Below are 25,844 nucleotides of genomic sequence, written 5' to 3'. Positions count from 1 at the left end.
TATATGTCCCTATAGTGGCCTTTACCCTTAAAGGCTACTATAAGTAATAGGAAATCCATAGGATAAAATGGGCTGGCACCAGGGCAAACCCAAGTTCGCCAGCTCTATTATGATACCGCCAAAATATGTAATGTTTGGTATCAAACAATGTACCTTCTCACCCCTGACATGCATCTCGTTTCGAGAGCGATGTGGCATGCATGCAAGTGGTTACCTTTGTGGTTGCGCACGTGGTTGCCCCAGCTTCTTCGTGCAGTGACTGCCAGCCTCCTGCTGCGGCCACCAAGACAGGATTCTAACTCCCTGAAAGGAAGTGTGATCACTTCCAGGAATCATAAACGAAGGCATGAACAGGAAGGAGGCTTGTGAAGTGGCACTTCAAGGCGGTGAGCTTCAAAGGCTACACCACCTCTGATATGCATCTGGGCTGCCTCCCAAGAGAGGCAACAGCCCTCTCCCTGTTCCAAGCACATTTGGACCTGGGCAGGTGGGAAATTAGGTATGCAGGAGGTGTACACTCCAGAAGACTAGATATACCTCTAGGCTAGGCTGCCTAGTCTGTACAGCTAAGGAAGACTTTTACCATTTTTAAAAGTGGTAAAAATAGTGGGTTATGGGTAGAAAAGGTGACCTACACCCCTGGATGTGGTCACCTCAGTGGCGGATTAGCCATTGGGGCTAGTAGCCCATTGGCCACTTGCACTTACACCCATAACACCCCTAAATCTAGGATTTAAGTTCTATCCCTGACACCAGAACCTCAGTTCTGATCTGATTTGCAAGAAGGACAAAGAAAAGACAGAGTTTGAAACAACTAGAGCTGCACAAACCAAAGCTGCGAAACTATGCACCTGTGACAACATTCCTGGAACTTCAGAACTGTGACTCGTCCTGAACCAAACCTTGACTCCTCCAGACAGACAGACTCCTTTGAGAGTAGTGGTGCTAGTCTCTTGCAAACTGCAGGTAAAACAGTGCACCGGATCTCAAGAATCACTGGTCATCGGGCCACCCAGGCCTCCAAGTGATCACCGAAGTCCAGATTGTCTGGTGAGTAGTGGGAAATGTAGTCCTGCCCTCCACGAAGTTTCAGGTAGCTACCATATTCCCCGGGACCTCCTGACGTTGAAATAACTTTCTACAAAGCTTACCTCTGCCAGGGCTTGTCTTCACCAATCCAGCAGCTGACCCCTTCACTCGACGCTGCACCCAGAGGCATCTCCGTACAACCTTCATCTTATGTCGGCAGTGGCTCTGTTGTTGACCGTTTTCATCTTGTTCCCCGCACCACCATGTAAGCGGTATAAACAGCTATCCAGAGGCTCCCTTCAGCTCCATAGACAGCTAGTACAACTCTGCATCATGCTTCTTGGGCCAGGTAAAATGTAACTGACTTTTGTGGATTGGTCCAGCGAACGGCATCACCTTTATTCTCCATGGGTTCCATGTAACTCGACCCGCAAGTGACAGATTGTCAATACCACTTTTTCCCATTGACCGCAATGCAAAATTTCAGCAGCAGTGGTGAATTGCTGTGACCTATGTTTTCTTGTAAACTCTGGTTATGTGTATTGAATTTCATAAATTTTGGTGTCTAAATTAAGATAAAAATACATTTTATTTTATAAATTGGCGTCGGATTTCTATTGAGTTATGTCAGTTACTTATCATCCATGTTGGTATTCTGAAATTTTTAAAACAGGTTCCTCTAGTAAAGCCTGGCTGCTCTTTGCCACTCTACCAGAACTGAGCTATGGATTTATTATTTTGAATTCAAGGACCATCTTTGGGGTATTGAGAGAGTATTGCATGGTGAAGGCTAATCAGCATCACCACATAATAATATAATCCAGCTTCCTACAAAACCTGATTATCTGTGTGACCTTCAGCGCCGTACACTTCAATCATTTTTCACAGAACCCCAGTTTCTTGCAAACATACAATGCATAGAACCCATTTTCTCATCTCGGGGGACTCACCATGAGGTTTCAATTGGCAAAAGGTGTATTTTACATTAAATCCTCTCAATTACAGGCCAACCTGCGTCTAAACACTGTTACTTCGTGAAGGCACCTGAATTGCAATGATGCACAGCTGTGTATATTGACATGGTGCTAAAGTTTTCCAGATGACATAACATAACATAACATAAAAAGATGGTTAGCAATATATTTCAAAAGATGAGCAGCAGACACAAGCAATATAAATTTGATAAAAGAAAGGAACACATTGTTGTGTTGTGAGTTGGACATCTGATGAGCCTAATCACATTCCACTCTGCTTCTATAGATATTGGACAGTTCAAGAACCGAGTACAACTTCTTGTAAACTCTGGCTAAGATTACAGGCAGAGCTGAGAGGGATATAAAGGTAGGAATTCAAGAATGTGTGGCATTACTGACCACAGGTCTGGGCAATACTATAGCATTATAGACTGCTGCCAAGAGCGATATCGACCCTTGGAGGGCGTTACTTGAGTGACTCAGGTTTATAACGAGGCAGAAAGGCTGCAATACTGTTGGGAGAGTCCACCCACCGATGGAAATGCAATGAAGTTGTGTCTGTGTAGCGATTCACAGAACCAGTGAAAGTGCTTGGTTGATAGTGCCTGTGATTGGTGTGGTATGTGAGAACCAGAGCTGACTAATATTCTGTTAGTGCCGCTGGTTAAGGGTGTGTTCTAAAAAAAACTATACATTTTGATTATTGCTGCCAGTATCAAGGCTGTGTGTGAATTTACTCACGTAGGGAAACGTAGGGGGGAGATGAATGTGTAAGGTATAATGTGCAGTGTATAAATAAATATTTGTCACTTGAAAATCACAGTCCCCTGGAAAACCCTTTGTTAGAGACAACCCCTTTTGTCGAGGCACGGGCAAAGGTAAGGGCTACACATATTTTCTTTGAGGAACAGTTACTTCCTGGTTATACTAATTCCAAGCAAATGCCCTGAATAAAACATAATCTGCCTAAAACATCACTATAAATGAGTTGGCCTCTCATAGAAGCCTAGCAAACACTGCCAGTTTTTGCTTGTACTGAAACAGCACTGTATTGAATGGAATTGCCACCAAATGGCTTGCTAATGTTGCTGTCCTAATGCCTGCATCATAATAAGTCCTTTACTTTCTTGTTCCCCAGATGTCGATGAATGCCAGGTTCACAACGGGGGCTGCCAGCAGAGATGTGTCAACACCCTGGGCTCCTACTACTGCGAGTGCAAGCCAGGCTTCCGACTGCACACGGACGGCAGAACCTGCATTAGTAAGTGGGACCTTCCGACACTCAGGAATAGAACGTAAACATAGCTGCCAAGGTTTGAGATTGCTATGTGTGACATTTTCATAATTTCAGTGTAATTATGAGTGACATTCCAACGACTATGAGTGACACTTTTTCGCAAGCAAAATCAAGGAATGGAGACTAGGAAAACATATAAATATCAACAATTACACCCATTTGAGCAACAAGAAGATGTTAAAACTGCTGGAAAGCACCAGAAACTGAAGCATCTGTTGCCCTTATAAACTGATCGTACTAATAACCAAAACGAGGACTCAGTGCGCGCCGTGCCACTACAAACAAAAGGACGTTTCTGTGAATTTCAGCAAAGTCAGTTATTGTAGCAGGGTCAGATGATCTGTTGCGGAAACCGGCTCAGTGTGCTGCCACTTGCTCACCTGGAATACAGAGAATAACATAATGCCTGCTATAGTGGGAGTGCGGGGGTGATAAGGAGGCTGATGAGGACTATTTTCAAGATTGGGTCTCCTCACTTGAAAACACACATCGACATTGTTCGTTGGGGTATTTACGGATAGAATGATTCCGAGGTCCAGTCTTTCCAGTACCAACATTTTGAGCAGGTGTTCTGCTTTAATTACTTCCGCGCTGACAAACCGAAAATACAAAGCTTTACCTAATCCCTTTCTTGACTGCTGAACCGATAAAAATCTCAATCAAATGAGCATGGGATATTAATTGTATATAAGAGCATCAATAGTTTTCCTTGTTCAGAGGTTATAGGTGATCATGTTTAAACGTGCACTCACTTTGAATAAAGGCAGGCGAGGAGCGGAGACGGCGCCGTTGCGACAGGCACCTTCCCCCCCTGGGCTGGTACACTCTCACATCTGCAGGCAGCAGTCCGGTCCCGCCGGTGGCGGGTATGGTTGGTTGACCCTTAGTACGCGGTATCAGGATTATACCACTTCGCACAGAGCCCATTATAGATCCTGTCTCTGCCAGCCACGACTGTGCAGCCCATCTTACCGGCGTGTAGTGAAAGCCGGTGGTTGCGCGCATGAGCCAGGAGGCAAAAAAAAAAGCATAATTCAAACTGCCACTCGCTTTGCCCCCTACGCAAACAGAGTTAGGGGATACACTGTTGTGGTCACGTGAATGCCGTGCTCCGCAGTAGGTTTGCTAATAATGAATGCTCATTGCTGCAGACAGCGCAGCAATAAGCCATTCACAAACTGACATTTCACACTTAGACTATTACATACACACTGCCAGAACAGCACGTGGTCTACGCTGCGTGCTCAGATCATTCGGAGTTGGCCGGGGTGGCGATTTCGGTCCCACTTATCTCTACCTCTGCAAGGGTGGTGATGTCAAGGATGCACTACAAATGCGTGACCTTGCATTTTTGTGCGGTAATGCGGACCGACGCACAAAAATGCGTTAGTGTCACACCTAAGGCGTGATACTTGGCAGGGCTGCGTAAACTGTACAGTGTCTGCTGGAGGCATGTGTTGGAAACACCCATGCGTAGCACGCACAGAACTGTCAGCCCCCCTGTTAGACGAACACATTTTTAAATCTCGCCTAAGCAGCGCTTGCGCTGTCTCTTCGAGACATGCCGTATTCAGAATACGGGCTTTAAGCCCTGCCCATGTTCCGCTCATATTTTTAATTGGCGCTTTTGACTGTCTTTTGGAAATGCTTTTTCTTTCTTTGGCTAATATCTTTAGTAGTCCTTCTTTAGCCCCTCCTTTTCTACTGTTTTAACCTCCCATGAGGTGGCCCCCTGTTACATGTGACTTTACTCTGTACATCTTTTTTCCAGTTTCTGAGCACTCTTTACTTAATGACTTCTTCATCGTAGCTGGAGCTGCAAGCACGACAGCTACGCACTTCCCCCACCGCACTTCCCCGACACGCTCTCTCTTCGAGCTGCAGCTACCTTCTTCTCCTCCCTCCTGCTTGTTATTATTAATTTCCTGCTGGCTCTTTGGTGTGGTTTACCTTCGGCTCCCATCCGCCCCCCCCCATCACCACCTTCCGTCCATCAAGTATTTTGGACTGTTTTTTTAATTAGTTTAGGTTTGTGTGTTTGAAATGCTGTTCTGCTGTGGTTTATAATATTTAAAAAATATGTTCCGAAACCTGAGACATACATTCCAGCCCCTCCACCTTGTGCCTGGTGCTGCTGTCCTCTACAGCAGGGCCACCGCAGCTACTATTCAGGGATGGGTTGGTAACGGCTGACTCTGCACCCTGCTTCCTTTCACCAGGTGCAGTGCACATCGTCTCTCTAGCAGGTACGTGTATTTCCCACAGTTGGAGTGAGTCTCACACACATTAGTGCCACTGAACAGAGTTTTCCAGTGAAGTGCTACTTTCGTTTTCTCATCTTTCTTTGAGCAACATTACTTTCCCCAGATGAGGAAGTGCACCATTCCCGGAGGTACTGCAATACCTGCTTGATAAGGGCGGGGGTTCCGTGGGGGGAATTAGGATGTGCCCGCCACAGTGGCGGGCACATCCTGTAGTTTTAGCATTGTGGCGGGCGGTGCACTCTGCACCGCCCGCCACAATGCTAAAAATGCTTTGTTGCATTTGCATATGCAAAGCGGCAGGCACCGCGCGGTGCCTGGCGCTTTGCATATGCAAATGTGGGGGGGTACCATAGGTACCCCCCATGCGCCCCCCGACAGTGGTGGCAACCTGGGGGCCCTGCAGGGGGGCCCCCAGCAATCCCCGCCTGCCTTTCCGTGGCGGCATTGCCGCCGCGGAAAGGCCTCTACTTGGTGCCATTGTAATATGGCTGGCGGTGTCCATTGGACACCGCCACCATATTAATCCATTACCGCCGCGGTCGCAAGACGACCGCGGCGGTAAAGCGGCGGACGGTCTTTCCGTCCGCCGCTGTCCCCTCCGCCATCCTAATCTGGCGGAGGGGAAAACGAGAGTGCTTGTCGGGCGGATTGCCTCCGCCAGGGTGGCGGTGGCCACCGCCACCCTGGCGGAGGCAATCCGCCCATCATCATAATGGACCCCTTAGATTGGAAAACGTTTAATGTGATCCTTATTAGCTTTTTTCATTATTTTACTTAATAAAATGTGTAAGGTGTCTCTGTGTTCAGGGATGTGGTCTTTTTAAATCATGTTGCTTACGTTTTGTAAGGATATAAGCAATCGACATTAAAACGGTTCCCTTCCGGGTCCTGTAGTCATGCCCCTAACTTTTCAGGCATAAACAGTCATTGATTTCTGAATAATAAGTGTAAAAGCATTAAGTTAACCATGTTGTTCTTGCTTACATTTCAAATGCTTTACGTAATCCTGCATTCTCTAAGAGTGTTTGCTTTTTCCAGGATATTTATACTTTTTTTTCCAGGCAGCAAATTACTATTGCCTCCCCTCCCTCATAGCCAATTTTCCGTTTTCTGGTTCTCTAGAACCACAAGGTCATATGAATGATAATAGGACTAAGCAAATTTGACTGCTCCACTGCAAATAAAAAAAAAAGTAAAAACAACGCCAAAAACTCTGACTTTCACAAATGAGAGACAGATTGTATTGCAAATGCTTGTTATTTTAGGTCTCAGTTTAGGCAGACTAGTTCAGTGAAATGAGACTCAAAAAAAGAAACATTGTGAGAGGTGTGGTCTGGAATGTAGAAAGAGGAGTAAATGTGGGTTGACAGAGAGATATGCTGTGTGCCACTTGGTCTTCAGTATGAAGGGTAAAAAAATATTAGCAAAGCTAAAGGAAATTTGGTTTCTTTCTGGGATTTTTTAAAAACACATACAAGAGACAATAAAAGTGTAAAAGCAATACAAAATAAAACTGCCTTTAAAAGAGAAAACGTCGGAAACGGCACTTAAAAAACCCCAACAAAAAATAATTAAATGATGGCAGGATAGCAGAAATGAAAGCAGAGAAGAGGTTTCCAGAACCAACACAAAAGTGGACTGCTTTCTAAGTAGAGGAGCACATATACAAGAGCAAAATCCAGTCAATCACAGTGAAGAGAGCCAGAGGATGAATCAGATGGACCCATTGTACACATGCCAACCCACTCTACTCAGGCGGGAGACTACTGATTTCAAGGCTACTCTCCCGTCCTACCAATTCCTGCATTCAAAAACCTGATTCCTCTGCATGCTGCATCCGGGACTGGTCTAGTGAGACTCATAGTATTCACTGCCAGTAACCTGCTCCTGCAGGACAGTGCATAACATTTTTGTCACTGACTGTCTGCACTTCCTCCGTGCTCATGACAGGTAAGGGAAAAAACACGCTTCTGCATTTCTGATATCTGATCCTGCAGCAGCACACTAAGTCCCATATATGACAGTAGAACCGATTCAGGCCTCCATAGAAGTCAATGGGAGAAAAACAATCTCCCCATTATTTTTCTAAAAAATCCCACTTCCCTCTTCTAAAATGTTGGCATGTATGCCATTGCTCAGTTTTGCAGGCCATGCTGGGTGGAAGCCAAATGTTACTGATACTTGACCCGACCTTTGGAGGAAAACAACTGACCAAAAGTGTGAGTGTATGTGTATGTGGGCTCATAGGGAAATGATTGGCTGTGCATACAGGCGTCCTCCGCCTCTAATAAACGTATAAGGCAGAGGGAGCCAACAAGGACTGTCCCTTTTGCCTTTTGTGTAGAGTTCTGCGAATACAGTAACACTAGTTAGCAGGGAATAAGTTGACGCTGAGACAGAAAACAGACACAAGACATACACTGGCATGTGGAAACTGACATAAACCCTAAAACCAAAACACAAGGCTCACTTGGAGGCTGCAAGCCCCACCTCCCTGTTAGGCCCACTCCTTCGGGATAACTAGTAGCTGGTAGACACTGGTCTGCAGACTGGGACATCTAGCTGTCACAAGAGGTCACGCGAATGGCAAAAACTGCCCTGTGCACATACTTTGCTAAATACCCTAACATAAATAAAGATAACACAAAATAACTGATGCATTCTATCCTACATTTATCCAACTTAACCCTGTTTTGGGGGTACTGTAAAGAATCCATACCTGAGTTTCCATGACAATCAGGAGAGACCGGTGCCAATCAACTGATATGTCTGCCTGCCCCAAAGTAGCCATGGGTGTTGTGTGCATTAACCCACTGAGAGCTATTCCATCTATTCCACTACTGGCTTATGAGTGACATGATATAAATCTTAAGTTTGTCCTGTATGATGCATGTTTCCCTGATGCCTCTGTGTCACTGAGAACACAATGATTCATAACTATCCTTCCTTTAACGAGCCATTGTAACCTGATAACCCAGTCCCATTGGTTCAGTTGAAATGAATGGAGGCTGCACCTCCCAGGGTGGATTAGGTGTTAAATGAAGGTTCAAATCTGACGCTTTGGTTCCCTGGTGGCAAAGATTGATCTGGTAACTTTAGGATGGAACAAAATGGAGCATCCACTCTACTTCTCTATTTGAACAAAAGATGCAGCTGCCATTGCCTCTCCAGCTCAGGACGTCTATTATTTCTGTTATATGACAGAGATAACCTGGCGATATGTGCACATTACTGTATTATTACTAATATTATCTAAACTATGGATGGCCACCTAGACCTGGAGGCTTCAGTGTAACATCAATAGATTTCAAGTGGTGTTCCTGACATGGGATTACTGATTCACCAGCACTTATGGGTGGACCCCACTAACCATTAACTCAGGTGTCTATAGATTTCCTTGGGTTGTACTTTCTCCAGACCTTAGTGTGCCTCATAAACCCTCTACTGAGCTCTCCGGTAGTGTCTGTGGCTTTCCTTGAATAGTGATCACACTTCTATTGTATTCCCAATTGAACCCCTTACTGTGGCATTAGCTTACCCCCCTCAGTTCGCACCACCAGCCTGACGAGGAGAGGATAAGACACCCACCATTCGAATATTCTTCCAAAAGATACGTAGAATTAATTCTGCTGTTCCTGTCACATATTTCTATAAATGCAAGTGTGCATAACTTAACATTACAAGTGTCTCTTAGTGAAAGAGAATCTATTCTCAAGTAACTTGTCTCATGTTTGCCATTAGAAACCCTGCAATAAATCACACGGTTTGCGGCTGCGCAAGGGCTTTTCTTTATGTACAAAAGCCCTTTTACCAGTTAGAAAATTCGTTTTGGCTCTTAAAAGAACTGTTGCAATCCTTTTTGAAATGTAGACAAGAAAAGCATGAAAGGCGTGCCCCTCCTATTTCTGATTCGGAAAGGAATATATCAGTGGTTTACAATTGCAGCTGATTGATATGTATTTGAATGCGAAGTTGGGGTTTTAACTGATTCGCAAAGGGGAAGGTGTCTCCTTAGTACCCCTTCCAACTTTTTATTTTTTTTAAAACAGCAGTGGCTTCTTTAAGGAACACCGACTATTTTTTTTCTTCATAGGGATCTTGTTCTGCTGACTTTTGCAGGCCACCATCTCATGATTGTAGCCAGTCACAGTGTGTCACAATTTGCGACTGACCTATTGAATATTAATTAGGTAGGTAGGTCATTCGTCGACTCCCTGGTATTCGGTAGTTTGTGCGGTCACAAAATACTCGCAATTTACCACCCTCTTCAAGAGGGTGGTAATGCATTCGAAATCGGGAAGGGGACCCCTTCCCTTTTGCAAATACAGGGGAATATATTTTTTAGGAGCAGGCAGTGGTCCCTGGGACCACTACCTGCCGTTAAAAAATGAAACAAAAACGTTTCATTTTTTTTTTTTTTAGATGCAGCCCGTTTCGGGCTGCTTTAAAAAAGAAAACTGCTTTATTTAAAAACAGTCCAAGACATGGAGGTCTGCTGAGCCCAGCATGCCGTCATACCTGGGAGGGACGGCCATTCTCAATAGGGTCGCAAATTGCGAGGGCCTCATGAATATTGATGAGGCATGCAATTTGCGACCCCATTGAGCTTCGCTAACAGTGTTTCTGACACTGTTGTGCATGCCATTTTGCGACTCGCAAATTGCGACTCGCAATTGAGGGCAATTTGCGACTCGCAAAATGACACGGTCGTACATCTGGCCCTAAATACTGTTCCATGCTCAAAAAGTCGTTGCACAGTTTGCGACCACTTTTTGCGAATGGGATACCAGTACATCAGGCCTTTGGTAAGAGAGTGAATTTTAAGTACACAGAATCACGGACTGTCTCTTGGCAACGGAGAACAGTGCAACAAAGCCATGTGATGCTGGCGCCAAAAAGCGGCTCAAGAAGTATGAGTTAATTTGTAACTTAAAATATTGTCTTGTTTTACAAAGTAGTGTGAGAGGACCATGAGCCAAATAGCGAAGAGGCTGCCAAAACATGAGCAAGAGATGTTTTTGTAAAAGCTAATTTCACAATATATTGCTGTGTCTTCAGCTGGTGACTGCTCTGGCATATCTCATTTTGGGTCTGTGCTGTTTGGCATAAAGGAGGTTATTCTTACGGGTTATATTTTTCCATTTAATCGGTTGCTTCTTCCAAGTATGTAGACTGAGTTATGATACTGATTAAGAAGGTGGGAACTGCAATGGTCATGTTGGTTGTGATTTTTGACTGCTGAATGTGGTACTTCATGCTTAGTGGGTGTTGTCTGTGTTTGAAGCACTGTTAATTTGAAAATAGTGTTTTCTGGTTCTGTGTGTCTTTCTTTTTCGTGTAACTGCTATTCACACAATATTTAATTTTCTGAATAATCTGAAAGGAACCAACATATTTTGGGAGTCCTTGGCAATGGCAACCTTGGCTCCTGTAATGTGTCATAAAATATTATTGCTGAGTCCTATAAGTATTGACTGCCCTAAATTATTTTAGTTGAAAGTGGATGGATGTACAATCTCATTGATTTACCTTTCAGTCATGTCAAATATCAATCTCTGGATTTGGCTTTTGTTGGCATCTGTCTGTAGATGTCTGACATGGGCAAAGTAGAGCCCACATAGTGTTTTTTCATACTCTCGTGGCTAGATTAGGCCATCCAGAGTTCTTTCTGGTGCATTCATAGCTCCTATCCTTTCGACAGCTTCCTTTGCTCTACTTCCCTGCAAATGAGTCGATGCACTCAACGTCTCCTGTGGAATTATGTTGTTTTCGAAAAACTCAAATTTTCTGGTATAGCCTGCATCTCCTACCAAGCAACAGGAGAGTATTAGGAAAACATTTAATGTATTTGTTAAAAAGGAGTATTGCAGCATTGATCTTTTTTTCTAGAAAAAAAGTCAAAAAGAGCTCTTGCTTTGGTTGGGAGCACTATCCTAGATGTAACAAGCTCTCAAGGCTTGAGCAAAGACGTCTTTTGGTTCATGTGCATGTCAAACGCCAAGCGGGCTATCAAAATTCGGCACAGGACTTTAAGGATGATGAGTATTGCTTTCATTTGCATTTTATCTCTTTGGACATTGGGTGCCAATTTCACCTTTTCTTTGTGTCCCTCCCTAGGAGGATGGCCCAATTACAATTTCCTTACACATTGAATGCCCTTCTGCTGCTGTCATTTTCCGGCCGGGCTACTTTTTAGGTCGAGCATTCGAGACCTCTTGTATATACTTAGTATATAGTTATTATATACTTATATGTGTATGTACTTTGTGGGCTCTGGAGATCAGCCTTAGGACTTGTCTGCTTCTGCTTAGGGGATTTTTTTCTATTCACCTGCCTCTATTTAACTGTTTTGATAAGAAACGACCAGCAGAGGTCAGTAAAATACCAGAATTGCTTTCTGCTGAGGGACTTTAAAATAAAAAAATTCTGGCAATTGCCTCTATTTAACTTGTTTGATGGAAAACGACCAGCAGAGGTCAGTAAAATTCCAGAATCACTTTAGCATTCTCTTGGTTCCAGTCTAAAGAAATTGTCTTCCACTAGCACCCGTAGACAATAATATTTTTGTTAATCTATTATTTTTAGGATATGATCAACGAAGGGCCTTATTTTATATTAAAAGCAGAGCTTTGGACTATACCATTTCCCGCTGAAAGGCAATTTTTCTCTCCTTGTGTTCCCATACCTGGTGTGTCACACAGTTTGATGCTTACTTTCCCTCCATGTTAAAGAACAGCAGATGTTTCAGCACCCAGGCTAATGTGCTGCATAGCTAAATACATATAAGGTCCCAAAGGCGAGACCGATTGCATTGGAAATGCTTGTTTCTTTTAGTTGTAGCACTCCATAAGAGTGCATGTGATTGCAGGCTGTCTACCTCCCATCCTGCTTCCCCACCCTCCCTCTCTGTGTCATTACTTGCCCCTCCCACCATCCCACTCTATATTTTTGCTTGCCACTCCCACCGTCCTGTCTCGCTCCATGTTGTCGGTTGCCCTGTACCACGCTCCTATCTCTTTTGGTGTTGTGTGCCCGTTCCACCCTTTTGTCCCTCTCCATGTTGTGGCTTGCCGCTCCCCCACTCTCAGTGTTGTAGCTTATCCCCCCTATTCCCCCATTGTTGCTTGCCCTCTCCCACCTTCTCCTGTTATTGCTTGCCCTACTCACCCTCCCGCATTGTTGCTTACCTCCTCCCACACTCTCGCCAGAAAAAACAAGCATTGACAGAGCCAATAAGTCTTGCAGCCGTGTGAGCTATTGGCTTTGTCAATGTTTTCTTTAGCTATTTTGTACAGCAACGTGGCTGCTGTGCAGCATGGCTAAAAGTAAAGAAAGAAAACTATGACACAGCTGGTGGCATAATCATGCTTTTTTCTTTACTTTCAGCCTTGCTGCATAGCAGCTATGCTACTGTACAACGTGGATAAACAAAACATTGATGGAGCCAATAGCTCTCGAGTCAGCGAGACATATTGGCTTTTCCAGTGCTTGTTTGCATTGCAGAAACTTTGTCATGCTATCTGGAGTCAATCATCTTTTATTGGTCAGGGACTGGTTTTATGAAGCTCCAGACATCTCCATTGATTACCAAGGTGATTAACTGGATGTTTTGAGGACCAGCCACGGATTGGCCTACATAGGCTTATGAATCAGTGTACTTTGCTGCTCCAGGGTGGGGTAAGCTCAGGAGCTTTTGTGCTGATAGACAACATTTTGAGACACATTTGACTATAAAGTGTACCTGGTTTTTAATTTATGTTTCATGCAAACAAACGTGGTAGTGAAGCTAGAAGAATACGGAGGTGTGGCGTGAGTAAAGTATGTTCATAGGTCTCCTGCCGGGGGCAGTACTTAAGATCTAACTTGTCGATTAGCGGATGGGAAAAATATGTGTGTGAGCTGCTTAACTAATCAAGTGAACCTGCATACGTAATCGGAAAGAAGATAGCCTAATGTTCAAAGATGTGCATGTTTAAAGATGACTGGACATGTTTGAGTATCTTCATTAACTCCGTACAATTAGGTATGTACAAAACATGCCCATCAAAAACAATGATAACCTCACTGCTCATCATCCCTGGCTCAACTAACCTGTCAGCAGCAGAAAATACACCGCTCAGGAACCTTCACGAGTCACGCCCTTCCACGCATTGGAGCACATATACATACACAGCTCTGAACACAATACAAGGTACTCACTCATTTTGTGCCAACTTTAAGACTCCTAGATCATACAAGAATCTAGGACAGGGTCATTCAAGAACACAGAGCTCTTCCACTTGGCCAAATATGAAGTTCTGACTTGGACTAAGACAAAACTATAGATGTTAAACCTTGTTCATAATCAACTCTCAAGTTACTTGGCTGGATGTAACCTTGCCTTCCTATGAGCATTGAAATTTACAATGAACAAAACTACTAACTGGAGCCAAGATGACATTCTCAGAGTACTAGCAATAGCACTCCTTTCTTTCTAGGCACAAGATCAAAAGTCATCTTGGGCCTCTATTTGTCTCTCTACCCTTCCAGTCCCAGAAGTGGAGGGGAGTACAAGACCATTGTAGAGACAGGGTTTCCTGACTCCACCAATGGCATAAAGCTTCCAACCGTCCTTTCTATAGTTTATATATGTTAACCGGCCTGATCCCTGCTTGCAGGGCCAGCTTTAGCGCTGGGGGCACCTTGTGAAACAATGTTTGCTGCCGTCCCCCAATGACCTCCTTCTCTGTGAATTCCCTCGCCACCACCCTTTAACAGTGCCCCTCAAGTCTCCATAATCACTCTCTCTCATGCATTTCTTTTATTTCATAGCGCCACTCATACCAGTGTAGGGTGTCATAACACTTTACATCTCACACACAGTACAAAGAGACAATGAATTATACATGTGTAAATCATTGTATAGGAAATGTTACATAAGACAGAGGACTTCAAGGTGTAGGAATCACATGTCATCCATACTGGTAGACAGTATAGTTTAAGAGTGCTTGGTGTGAAGAAGCATAAACTCAGAATTTAAAATGTAACACAACGGTTAGGGGTTGTCTTTACTAATAAGAATTGATTTCTACCCAAATTAACCCTTTTTACAACATTTGGATAGTTGAAGACGGACAACAAAATCATAACTTTCTATCCCATACCTTGCAGTTTGCATGCAGCTCTTTGATGAGACTTTAGGATTTTAACCTATAAACTATAAGTAACAAAAGGATCTTGCTGACAAAAACAGTAACCCACTGATCCAGCCACATTATATGCACTTTGTGATCTGCATGGTACACTTTCTGTACAGCAGGCATATTAACCCTCTGCGCTACCTTATGATGAGTCAAATCTGCCATTAGACAAAACTGGGATCCCTCTCCAGGAAGAACATTAATCACCAGAGTTATTTTGCCACTTTTATTGTTGCCTGAAAAATGCTGAAGGCAAGAAACATAGCAGCAGGTGCTTTTAAATCCCTAATATACTTGAAAACTGCACCTCCTAAAGTCAGCGCCTGGTGCTGTGGCACTGGTCGCACAGCCCTAGAGCCAGCCTGCTTGCCACAACCCCCTGGCTCAACACTTTGCAAAATTTTAAAATCTTTTGGTTTTAGCACTGAGTTGTCCCTGAAAAATATAGGCACCAGGGCTTTTTCACTTTGGAGGTGGCAGCTGCCTACGACCTGAAAGTGATGGATGTCTTTAAATTAAAAAATATATAAACTTGTCCAATGTGTCCCTTTTCTGATATCCTTCGAGGTGGGAGGTGGCATGTGTGCAGGAGACTTGAAAACAAACTTCCACACATCATGAGCAACATCAGTTCCTCTGGTTTGTGGCAGAGGAACTTCTCTGGCAAGGAGAGTACCGGTACTCATAGGGGCGTTACCTTGACACAGGTGGTGCTCCTCTCAATTTCTCGTGCATCTGCAGCACTTTTCACACAACCCGCACAGATTCATTCTGCAATCCAGGGCGGAGCTTACACAGGAGCTCCAGAACAGCAGCTCTTGTCACCAGGACACCGACACAGCAATGTTGTCGTGATACTCTGCAAGTCTTCCGGCAGCAGTGTGGTAGCAGGTTGGTTGGTTTACCCTTTGATCTTGCATAGTGGAAGTTGAGAGTCCACCATAAAACTAATGGACGTGGGCGTGGGGTGCATTCTTCGGGGCAGTACAGCTTTTTAGCATGCCCGTTGTTTTAAATAACTGAAAATGTTAGTTCATCAGCAATTTAAATTAAGCATTTTTACTTGATTGTAAATCCCTGCCCTTGCCACCAATTTTATGATTACCCTAAAAAAAAAAATGACCTTAAAGGCAACACAATTTTTATGGTTTGGTGCATTTAAACCCCTTGTTTCGTATGGGAAACCATGCATAACCCAAATGCGACAGGATGCTCCATGAAATTGTCTTCCACTTTCAGACAGTTCTGGGTTTTAGTTGCCAATGCTTTCGCATTCTGGGACTTGTAGTTCCCCTTTCTCATTATAATTAAGGGTTTCTAAAAATTCCAGCATGCAAAGCTTTGATGGCAAAAAATCAGAGACTGTGTTGAACTTACCCTTATTAGTAAATGCTTTATAAATTTTTATTAGGGCCATAACCATTGTATAGATATTTCCGACTTTTTTGCAATGCACTTGGATTTCATGCATATAATGCTTGGAAAGGTTGAAAACCTAGTTCCGCCCCTGGCTCTGCCCTTATGCCTGCCCCACACTCCACCCTCCAGTTCACTGCTCTTTTTTGGTGCACTTATTTCTTTCCATTTAAAGCACTGAATATAGCCATAACCCTCCTCCCCCTCGCGTGTGAGATTTCTAATAGTGGTAAAAGGTAAGTATGCTAACACTGAAATGAACGTTGTTTGATCATTGTTGATAGTGAGTGTTTGGCATAGGCAGAAAGAATCTACAATTGTGTCCTCGTGACAGCATAAAGGATGAACTGACTGCAGAAGGATGTCGTGCAACAGACAGCTAGCCTTCCAGGCCCGCTAGTAACCAGTGCTTAATTTGAGCCAGTGGTATCCGGTGCTCAGCACTGGCACTTATTCATCAACATCGGCGCTTTTCTTGAGGACACATACATTTATGGTTGGCACGGGGAGATTAAGTGATTTGCCCAGAATCACAGGATGTTGAGCCAAGGCTCAAACCTGGTTCCTCAGCTCCGAAGTCAGTAGCTCTGGTCATTATGCCACACTTTCTCCCCACTTTCAAGGTTAGTAGTTGGTTCTGTTTTAGGTGGCGCTAACAGGTGAAATGAGATGATGCAAGCTGCCTCCTGACGAGAGCCACTGTTCTTATTTTGCTACAAATTAACTACTGCCCCTACGGTGATTTAATACAAATGAAAGGCCTTGTTTGCAGCACAGTCCGATGTTTAATCATGAGGAGAATCGGAAGGTGATGCAAAGACATCTGCAAGGGACCCCGGTGGGGCGTGCACGCGCTCCCCATGATGACTGCATTCATCTCCTGCACCGGGTTCACAGGGGGGAAAGAAAGCGCCTTGCTGTAACCAATCATGTCGGCGGCCTTGGGCTGGCTGCCCGAGGTTTGAGGCCGTCAAAGGTACTTACATGGTTTGTGAGTGTCAGCCTTTCCTAAGCCCCCCGCGAGGCTTCAGTTTGTTTTTAAATGAAGGCCTTGAACCACGCGCCTCCGCGCGAAGGACTACTTTTACTTTCTAATTAAATTGTCAGCGCACTTGTAGCCCGCAGCCCTGAACAGACATTCTTCTGTTCTGTACCTGCGGCTGTCAAGAGTCCAATGTGTGTTCTGGGTAGCAATATTACAGGTTAGACCGTGGCCTTCTAGTCCTCCCCATGGGATGATGTAGTTCCACTCCCAAAATCCATTATATGTTCACATGCCTTTGTGAAGAAATTTAACAGATTGAATGGCAAAGGCAGTGAAACAGTGACTGGAAAAATACATTTCAAATCAAAAAAGACTTTCTATGTCAGCGGTCAAAACTAGTATTCCATTGAGTACATTTGGAAATCCCATGATAGGTATTTGCATCTGTGAATTGTTGAGATTTTCAACAAAAAATTAATACCACGGAAAACGTAGAGCCTGATTCTTTAAAAAAAAATGTAAACTCACAACTAAACTGTTTCAATGTGGCATGGTAGTAGATTTTCTCAAATTGGGAATTCTGCAGTTTCCCCATATTATGAATGGAAACTAGGGGCCCGATTATGATTGCGGTGAATCCGCATCCTCCGGGCCGGCGGAAGCCACCGCCGGCCCGGAGGATGCGGATTCACCGCTGCGGTGTGTGTGAAGACCCCCCGCCAGATTAGGATGGCTGGGGGGGTCATCGGCGGACGGGGAGACCGTCCGCCGCTTTTCCGCCGCGAGACCGCGGCGGAAAAGCTCCAATATGGTGGCGGTGTCTATCAGACACCGCCAGCCATATTAGGATTTTCTCTGGGACATGCCTTTCCGCGGCGGCAATGCCGCCACGAAAAGGCATACAGTCTTTTCTTTGGGGGCCCGTTGCGGGCCCCCAGGGTGAAGGGGGGTGGGGGTGCACATGGGGGGTACCTATGGAACCCCCCTGCATTTGCATGCACGAAGCAGCAGGCACCACGCGGTGCCTGCCGCTTTGTGCATGCAAATGCACTGCTTGCATTTTTAACATTGCGGCGGGTGCTGCTTCAAGCAGCACCCGCCGCAATGTTAAAAATACAGGATGTGACCGCCAGGGTGGCGGTCACATCCTAATTCGCACAGAGGGACCGCCGCTGCCCCTGCGGACGGTCCCTCCACCTCTGGGGTGGCGGACGGACGCAGGTCCGTCCGCCATCCTAATAGGCCCCTAAGTTTCCAGGCATAATCCTAGAAAATATTTTTACATTTGCTATTGTGACTACCTGAACTATTTTTCACCAACATGTGTAGTAAGAGCAATATTGTATATGGGGAAATGCATTGCATTTTTTAAGGACATTTTTTATGTGGGTGTGATGTTGCCAGTAACTACTTGTTTAAAGGTCAGTCATGCACAGTTTTCAATTGAATTAGCATTTGAACCAGTCAACACACAAAAAACAAAAACACGTATACAGTAATCAGATGTTCAATGTAGATAAACATCGACCCAAAATGTGCTAAGAAGAGCAAACGTTTAATATACCTTCACATTAAGTGCTGCTGCCAGAAAAAAAACACCATAAATTATCTAGTTATCTAAGAGACTTTGATAGAACTACAATGTCATGTGTATGTGCCCCTTAAACATCAACCACAGCCAGCTGCATAAATAAACAAAATGATCACAGCTGTGTTGAGGGCAAGCACTTTTTTTTGTAGAAGCACACCACTTCTGCCCAATCAAAACATGTCCCCTGGCTCCCAACATGCGGAACTTAAGCCCCTCTCTAATGATGCTTGCATAATTGTCTGGAAACAGCTACACTGTCAAGACACACCATAATAAAAAATTATGACTGAGAAATGCAGTATTAATTTGAACTTGTTATGATTGCTGATTGACACTTTTGAGGCCCATAGATATGGTAGCAGTGTGCTATACTTTTTAGGACCATACAGATGCCAGACGTGTGCTAGAAAATAATGCTGCTAAATAACATAACCTATTTATTTTTTTATGGTCAATACAAAAACTTAACTGGTTAGACAAAATGGATTATATTAGATAGCTCAGTGAGTTAAGTGTTGGCTGCTGAGATGTGTGCACGCCATGAGTCTAAAAGTTGCTTGGTCTTAATTTTATCTTTCAAAGTATGAACACAGCGCCACATTGATTAGTAGTAAGACCTTTCACTCATAGTGCTTGAAATAACAGCATTTGCCGGTGGCAAGCACAATATTCAAATCACATTATTACGATATATTCAAGATGAGAACATGTTGTCTTCTTTTGATATGATGAAGAATTGTGACAGGTCCTGGGCACTGATATTGTTAGACTATAGAGCAGTGCTTGGCATCATTGACTATGATGTTTTATACCCTTACATCTGGACAATGTCTGTAACTTATCTGGTCCTTACCCAGCCGCTTCTTTCATTTGTACCCCTCTCCTTGTGTTATACTGCAAAGCTACTCATGTTTTTATCCTCTGTTTTTATTCATACCCCTCGAAATGCCTTCCCTATACATTTTTCTCTATTAATTTGTCTATGTTCAGGTTGCTTCCATGGTCCCCTGTCTTTCACTTGGCACTCATTGCTATTTATTCTTGCCTCTAATTCACTGTTTAGTAGATCAGTATATATACTCTGTTCCTTTTCCATCCACACGACTCCCCCCTCCGTGCCTCCCTATCCTGTTTTATAAAGTGATTTCCTCCTGGACGAGGTCCAGTTTAATATCTCCCCGTTGAAGTAATGTCTTCTTATTTTGGTTGCTCTCTGTATCAGTCTTTTTCATGTGAAGTGTTCTACTTCCATTTGGTGTAGTGGCTCTATATAAAAAATCGTAATAAATAATAAATCTTAATAAATGACTTAGGAAATCCGACAACATCACACCTGCCCTGATGCCCAGGCACTTGTTATGTCCATTGTGCATAGAGTCATTCAATCAATCGATGTTAATTAGTAGAGAGCAGCTAATCACCTGTGAGGGTATCCAGACACTAGGATCTTGCTGGGATCAGTGAAAGAGCAAGACGTTGAGTCCCTTTCTGACCTCCTGTAGAGAGGATGATGTTCGGAGGTGAAAAGGAAGGTTGTTCCAGGGTGTGTCAGCGGGGTAGGAGAAGGATCGTCCTCCACTGTAGCTTCGGCGAATGCGGGTAGTGTGTGCGAGGGAGAAGGAGCGCATGTGTCTGGAGGGTTGGTGGAAGTTCAGGTGGTGGTTGATGTATGCTGGTCCTTGGTTATGGAGGGCATTCTAGGTGTTTTCCAGCATCTTGAATTGGCATCTTTTCTGGATGGGGAAATAGTGGAGGGGGATGATGTGGGTCTATTTGGGAGGCCGAGGATGAGATGGCAGCTGAATTCTATATTTTCTGGAGTCTCTTCAGGAGTTGGTTGGTAATTCCTTCATAGAGGGTGCTGACATAGTCCAGCCGGCTTGAATGATGGATTACTGGTGCTGACTGGGAGCCTTCTGAAGATCTTTCGGAGCATGCAGAGGGTGTGGAAGCAAGCGGAGGAGACTGAGTTGATCTTAAGTTCTATGCTGAGCTTGCTGTCTAGGATGATGTCCAGATTGCAGGCATGAGCTATTGGTGTGGGTCCAAGTTTGGAGGCCCACCAGGTGTTGTTCCATGGGGAGGTGTTGTTCCCAAAGATAAGCACTTTCATCTTGTCTGTATTGAGATTCAGGCAGTTGGCCTCATCCAGTCTACGACACTCATGATGCAGTTGTGGAAGTTGGTCCTGGTAGTGGAGGAGTCTTCTGAGAGCGAGAGGATGAGCTGCGAGTCATCTGTGTAGGATATGTTGTTGAGGCCATGGACTCTGATGATGTTAGCCAGGGGCATCATGTAAGTTTTGAACAGGGTGGAGCTGAGGGATGAACCTTGAGGAACACCGCAGGTGGTGCTCTTTGGTTCAGAGGTGAAGGGTAGTAGTTGAATTTTCGGGGTTCTTCCTGTCAGGAAGGATGTGACCCATTATAGGGCATCTCCCTGGATGCTGATGTGGTGGAGCCTCTTGATTAATGTGTGGTGGGATTGGTGGGATACGGTATGGAACGCTGCTGAGAGGTCAAGGAGTATCTGGGACGCTTTTTCACCCCGGTAGAGCAGAGTTCTGATGTCATCAGTGGCAGCAATCTGGGCGGTCTCGGTATGAAAACTGGATTGGGAGATGTCCAGAAGATTGCTTCTCTCCAGGTATTCGGTGAGCTGGCTGTTGATGGCCTTCTCAAGGACTTTGGTGGGGAAGAAGAGAAGTAAGATGTGCTGGTAGTTCTTGAGTTAGCTGGTGTCAGTGAAGGGTTACTTAAAGAGGGGTCTGACTTATGCGTGCTTCCATCCATCGAGCAAGGCAGCGGTGGTGACGGATGGAGGTGAGTTTACAGCTGATTACCTTGCTGCTGAGGCTGAAGAAGTGGTGGGGTCGAGGGTCAATGGATGCACTGGGGTGGATAGAGTTCATGTTGGCTGTGGTGGTCTGTGTGGTGAGGTGTTCTCATGCAGTGAGTGGGTGGTTGTGAGTGGCGTCCATTGGTGTGAGGAGGTTGTAGAGATAGAGGTCCGTAGTTACTGTAAATTATGGATATCTTGTTGTGGAAATAGTCTGCCCAGGTGTCGCAGAGTTCCTGGGAATGGGAGATCAGGTTCTCAGTGGCTAATGAGTAGGAGAAATCTCTGATAATGCTGAAAAGTTCCTTGCTGTGATTGGATCTTGTTTCGATGTGGACTACCAGGGCTTCTCTTTTCGTGTCATTAAGGCATTGGTGGCATTTGTTGAGGGTTGACTTGAAGGTGCCTCGTCCTGTGGGATCTCTGCTGGTGCCCCTTCTTCTTTCTAGTTGCTTGCAGTTGCGTTTTATTGTCTTGGGGTCTGGTGCATACGAACTGGTTCATTTGGTGGATCTGCTAGTCTTGGCTGGCTTGATGGCAGTGACTGTCTACACAGTTAGTGATCCAAGTGGGCAGCCTGTTCCAGGTTGGTTGCGGAGTCAGGCGGGTGGTGTTGAGGGCGTCCGTTCATTGGGTCTCTGTCACTTTGTTCCAGATACGGTGGGAGGAGCTGTGGATCCTGGTGTTGGTGCATGGGATCCTACAATGGTAACGTGGACGGTGGTGTGGTCGGTCCAAGTGAGTTCAGTGACATGACTGTGCCGTCATGTCACTGGCAGCGCAGTTAGAGTCAAGCTTGTTTCCTGCTCTGTGGGTGGGGATGGTGACAAGTTGGGTGAGGCAATGTTGCTCATGCTTTCCATGAGGTTGGCGGAGTTCACATCTTTGGGGTCGTCGAGGTGGAAGTTGAGGTCACCCAGGAGGGAGAGTACTTCATCACAAGAGTAACTTTTTCTTATTGATACATTTCAGGTTAAAACCCATGCGTCTGCTTAATCTTGAAGCCATTTTGTGTTTTCTATTGAGGTAGCAAATAGAAAGGCTTGTGGAAGCCATCTTGGCTACTGCTGTTCACCACCACCAGAGCCTAATTGAAGACTTAAAGCTTCCTGCAGGTTATGCCACTTTTTGTGCTACGGATATAACACTATTTTAAATGTATGCATCAAAAATACAAACTACAAAAAAGATGCTGTGGCAAACCTCTACGATGGGTTTTGCACCGCCTGATTCTCACAAATTGTGTGTATTGTTTCCAAGTAGGGTGACCAGACAGCCTAAATTTCCTGGACAGTCCCGGTTTCCAAGGACTGTCCCCGAGGGACAGAATTTTCTCTTAAAGTAATATTGTCGGCTGGATGCATACATGACAGTGTAGTTTTCACATATTCACCAGCCCTCTTCTTACCCCAGGGTCTGAAGTTCTATGCTTGAAAGTGTTGCCCGCTGTGTCTCATCCATGCAGCACGGGTGGTCTTAATAAGGGGTGAAACAGCATGCACTGCATTCCCAGCCTGCCCTGAGAATCATTCCAAGATGGGGGCGGTAAGGTCGCAATTGGTAAACTTAGGTCCACTCACAGCAGCTCGGGGCCTCAGGCAGTTGTGGGGCCTGAGGGGATAGGGATGGTTGAGGTCCAAATATGGTGCATCTCAGTCTGACCATGGTGGAGTAGGGTGAACTGCTCATCTCACCCCCACCACCTCCGAATTGAAGCTTATCCAGACCTGTATTTTTCACTTGCTTTCTGGTACTTATAGTCTTAAACAAGACTACAAGTCCCAGAATGCAAAAAAAAAATCGGACTGAATGTGAGCTAGTCTTACGTTTTTAAAATAGAACGAGAAGCACAACCTCTGAACCACGTTTTTAGTTCTATTATATGTAGGTGTTTTAATATATTGTACTATACACTCTTGGAGTCCTGTGTCTCGAGTGTTGTCATGGCGATACTTACACATCCATGTTAGGTGCTAACGTTTAGTCCTATGTCTATGTCCGTTCCGGTTTTTGGTTCTAAAAGTCTGTCACCCTAATTCCAAGGGAAGCTAAGTGGGGATCGGAGCTGGTAGGAAGAGGGAATGGGGGAAAACTTTACTTATGCATTGAATATCAACACAGGGCATTGGCATGACTACTACGTAAGAGAGTGCTGAATGGAGCAGTAATTGTTGTTAGAAATGGTGGAAAATAAAATTCAGTACCCTACAGCACCTATGTACTGCTGGAAGTACTACAAGGTGCTGATGGTGGTGAAAGACCCCGTATCTGAGACGGATGGTCTGAAGAAATCAACAAATATATAAAATGGACTTCAGACCACGCTGCTGTTAGTCATACAAAGTTGACGTTGAGGTCTTGTGCTTAAGATGAAAATAGTATTTCTCAAAAGCGTGGGAGAAAGTAAATGAATGAGTCACTGAAGGCAACATACACATTCTTGACCACAACATTTAATTCATTTGGAGATGTTGGCATGGATGGAGAGAGCTTGAAGTGAAAGGCCGACAGGACCGCCAAGAGCTCGGTCTGGCATGTGAAAAGGATTTGTTCATTAATTGGACCGCTTCCTGCCTGCTTTCCTTCCTCATTCAGTTCCAAACTAAGGCTTAACCTAGCTTATCTCTGTGTTCTCAGGCACATTTATCCCATTCCCAAAAGGATCCATTCCATTCCCTAGTGCTCCACAAAGAGACGGATGGATATCTTACATCCTTAAGCCTGACTCTGCGAGGCAATCCTTTTCCCTGCCTGCTCTAATGCTACACACTCTGCATAATCCCACAGTTTTCCTTTTCTTTCCAACTCTTTGTATTCCACTCTGTCTGGAAAAGCTTTTTCAACTTGTTTTACGGATTTTTCCCCAACGCTTCAACTGCAAGGTAGTTTCTTAAATGTATCACTCTTCTTGTGTGGACGTCAATTGTGCAACACCCAAGCCACCATCCTCGGTGATCTAACCTCATGAACCACTGTTCGAGAACTTCAACATTTTCACCACCTCAGCAGACTTTTCCCTAATACTTATTAAGATGACTCTGTCATGTTTCCTATTTTTTCCATAGTTGGACTTTCAGTCATTTTATCTTGTATTATCATGTTTTAAATCTTAAAATATTGTAATATCAAAAAAGCAATCAACTCTACATCCATAACAAGATTACAAGCATAAGACGGTCAGACTACATACTGTTTTGTAAGTAAATATAGGAACTCATATCTATGCAACTGATGCCAGTAAAATAAGTCTGAACTCTTGAAAAATAGCTTGGAATAGGAAAATGTGAAGGGATAAAACAGAGGAGGTGAGGAAACATGAAAATGAATCTGTGTAGGTCAGATTGAAAGGCAGAGAATTTACATGACTGAATAAAAGCCAAGAAAACTTTTCAAAGCACAAATTGTGAATATTAATTGCTGAAGTGGGAAATATTTCACATTTTAAAACTGAGGTCTCTATGTTGGGAGAATCTTTCCCCTGCCCCTAGCCCTTACTATGAAAATAAACGCCTTTGGTATGCTGAAGCCAATGTTGAGTTCCACCATTAGCTATCTTAACTTTGCAGGCCTTTCTTGTTAACTGCTCAGACACCCCGGGCGACTTTGAAGGAGGCAACATGACCTCCATGACGGCCCTGCTTTGAATCCCTAAGACCCATACTTTGTTTTTTAATGCGGGAAACTATAAAGAGTGGGGGCAGGCAGGGAAAGAATGTCACATCGTGACACAAGGCAGATGGGATGAGGGATCATTTGTTGTCCAATTCATTAGAATTAAAATAATTCTATTGTATGTGGATTGAATTGAGGTGTGAGAATGCCTTGAGAAAGAGAAAATGGCACTCAAATGTTTGCAAATTTCAGGTCCAAAGTAGAGTAGATGGCCAAATGGTAGTAGAGTTACCCTATGTACAAACACTCATGGCTTGACCCTAAGTCCCAGGGATAGATTTCCAGTTTTCCAGTCTCTTGTCCAATGGCCGTAGGGTATTTTCTCTAGGCCACTATATTTCTTTACAGATGTTTGTTTCTGTGCCTTACATTGTTCTTTACTGATTTGCACACCAGTTAGAACATGTGATATGAGAAACATGTTCACAAATTTCAGATATTTTACAAGAAACTGTGTATTTTGGGGAGTTACATTTACCAGTTGTCACCAACCTCCGTTGTGGTGTCTCTTCCTCATCAAAACTCGTTCAGAACCAAAGGTTTCGGAGTAGGAGCCTGTCATAGATGAAAAAGCTGCATTTTCTGAAAGGCGGTTTTGG

The 25,844-nt window shown here is 44.3% G+C and overlaps 1 protein-coding gene across 1 annotated transcript in view; it reads left to right on the top strand.

The window, feature by feature from the left end:
* LOC144754551 (uncharacterized) overlaps positions 1-25,844 on the top strand; it is a 484,785-nt gene that overhangs the window by 131,352 nt on the left and 327,589 nt on the right. The window contains exon 2 of the mRNA XM_078642483.1: positions 3,142-3,264. Coding sequence (XP_078498609.1) covers positions 3,142-3,264 — 123 coding nt within the window. The remainder of the gene's footprint in view (positions 1-3,141; positions 3,265-25,844) is intronic.

The sequence above is a fragment of the Lissotriton helveticus genome, chromosome 5_1 (genome assembly GCF_964261635.1).
Source record: "Lissotriton helveticus chromosome 5_1, aLisHel1.1, whole genome shotgun sequence".
Lineage (NCBI taxonomy): Eukaryota > Metazoa > Chordata > Amphibia > Caudata > Salamandridae > Lissotriton > Lissotriton helveticus.
This window is presented reverse-complemented; position numbering and strand designations above follow the sequence as displayed.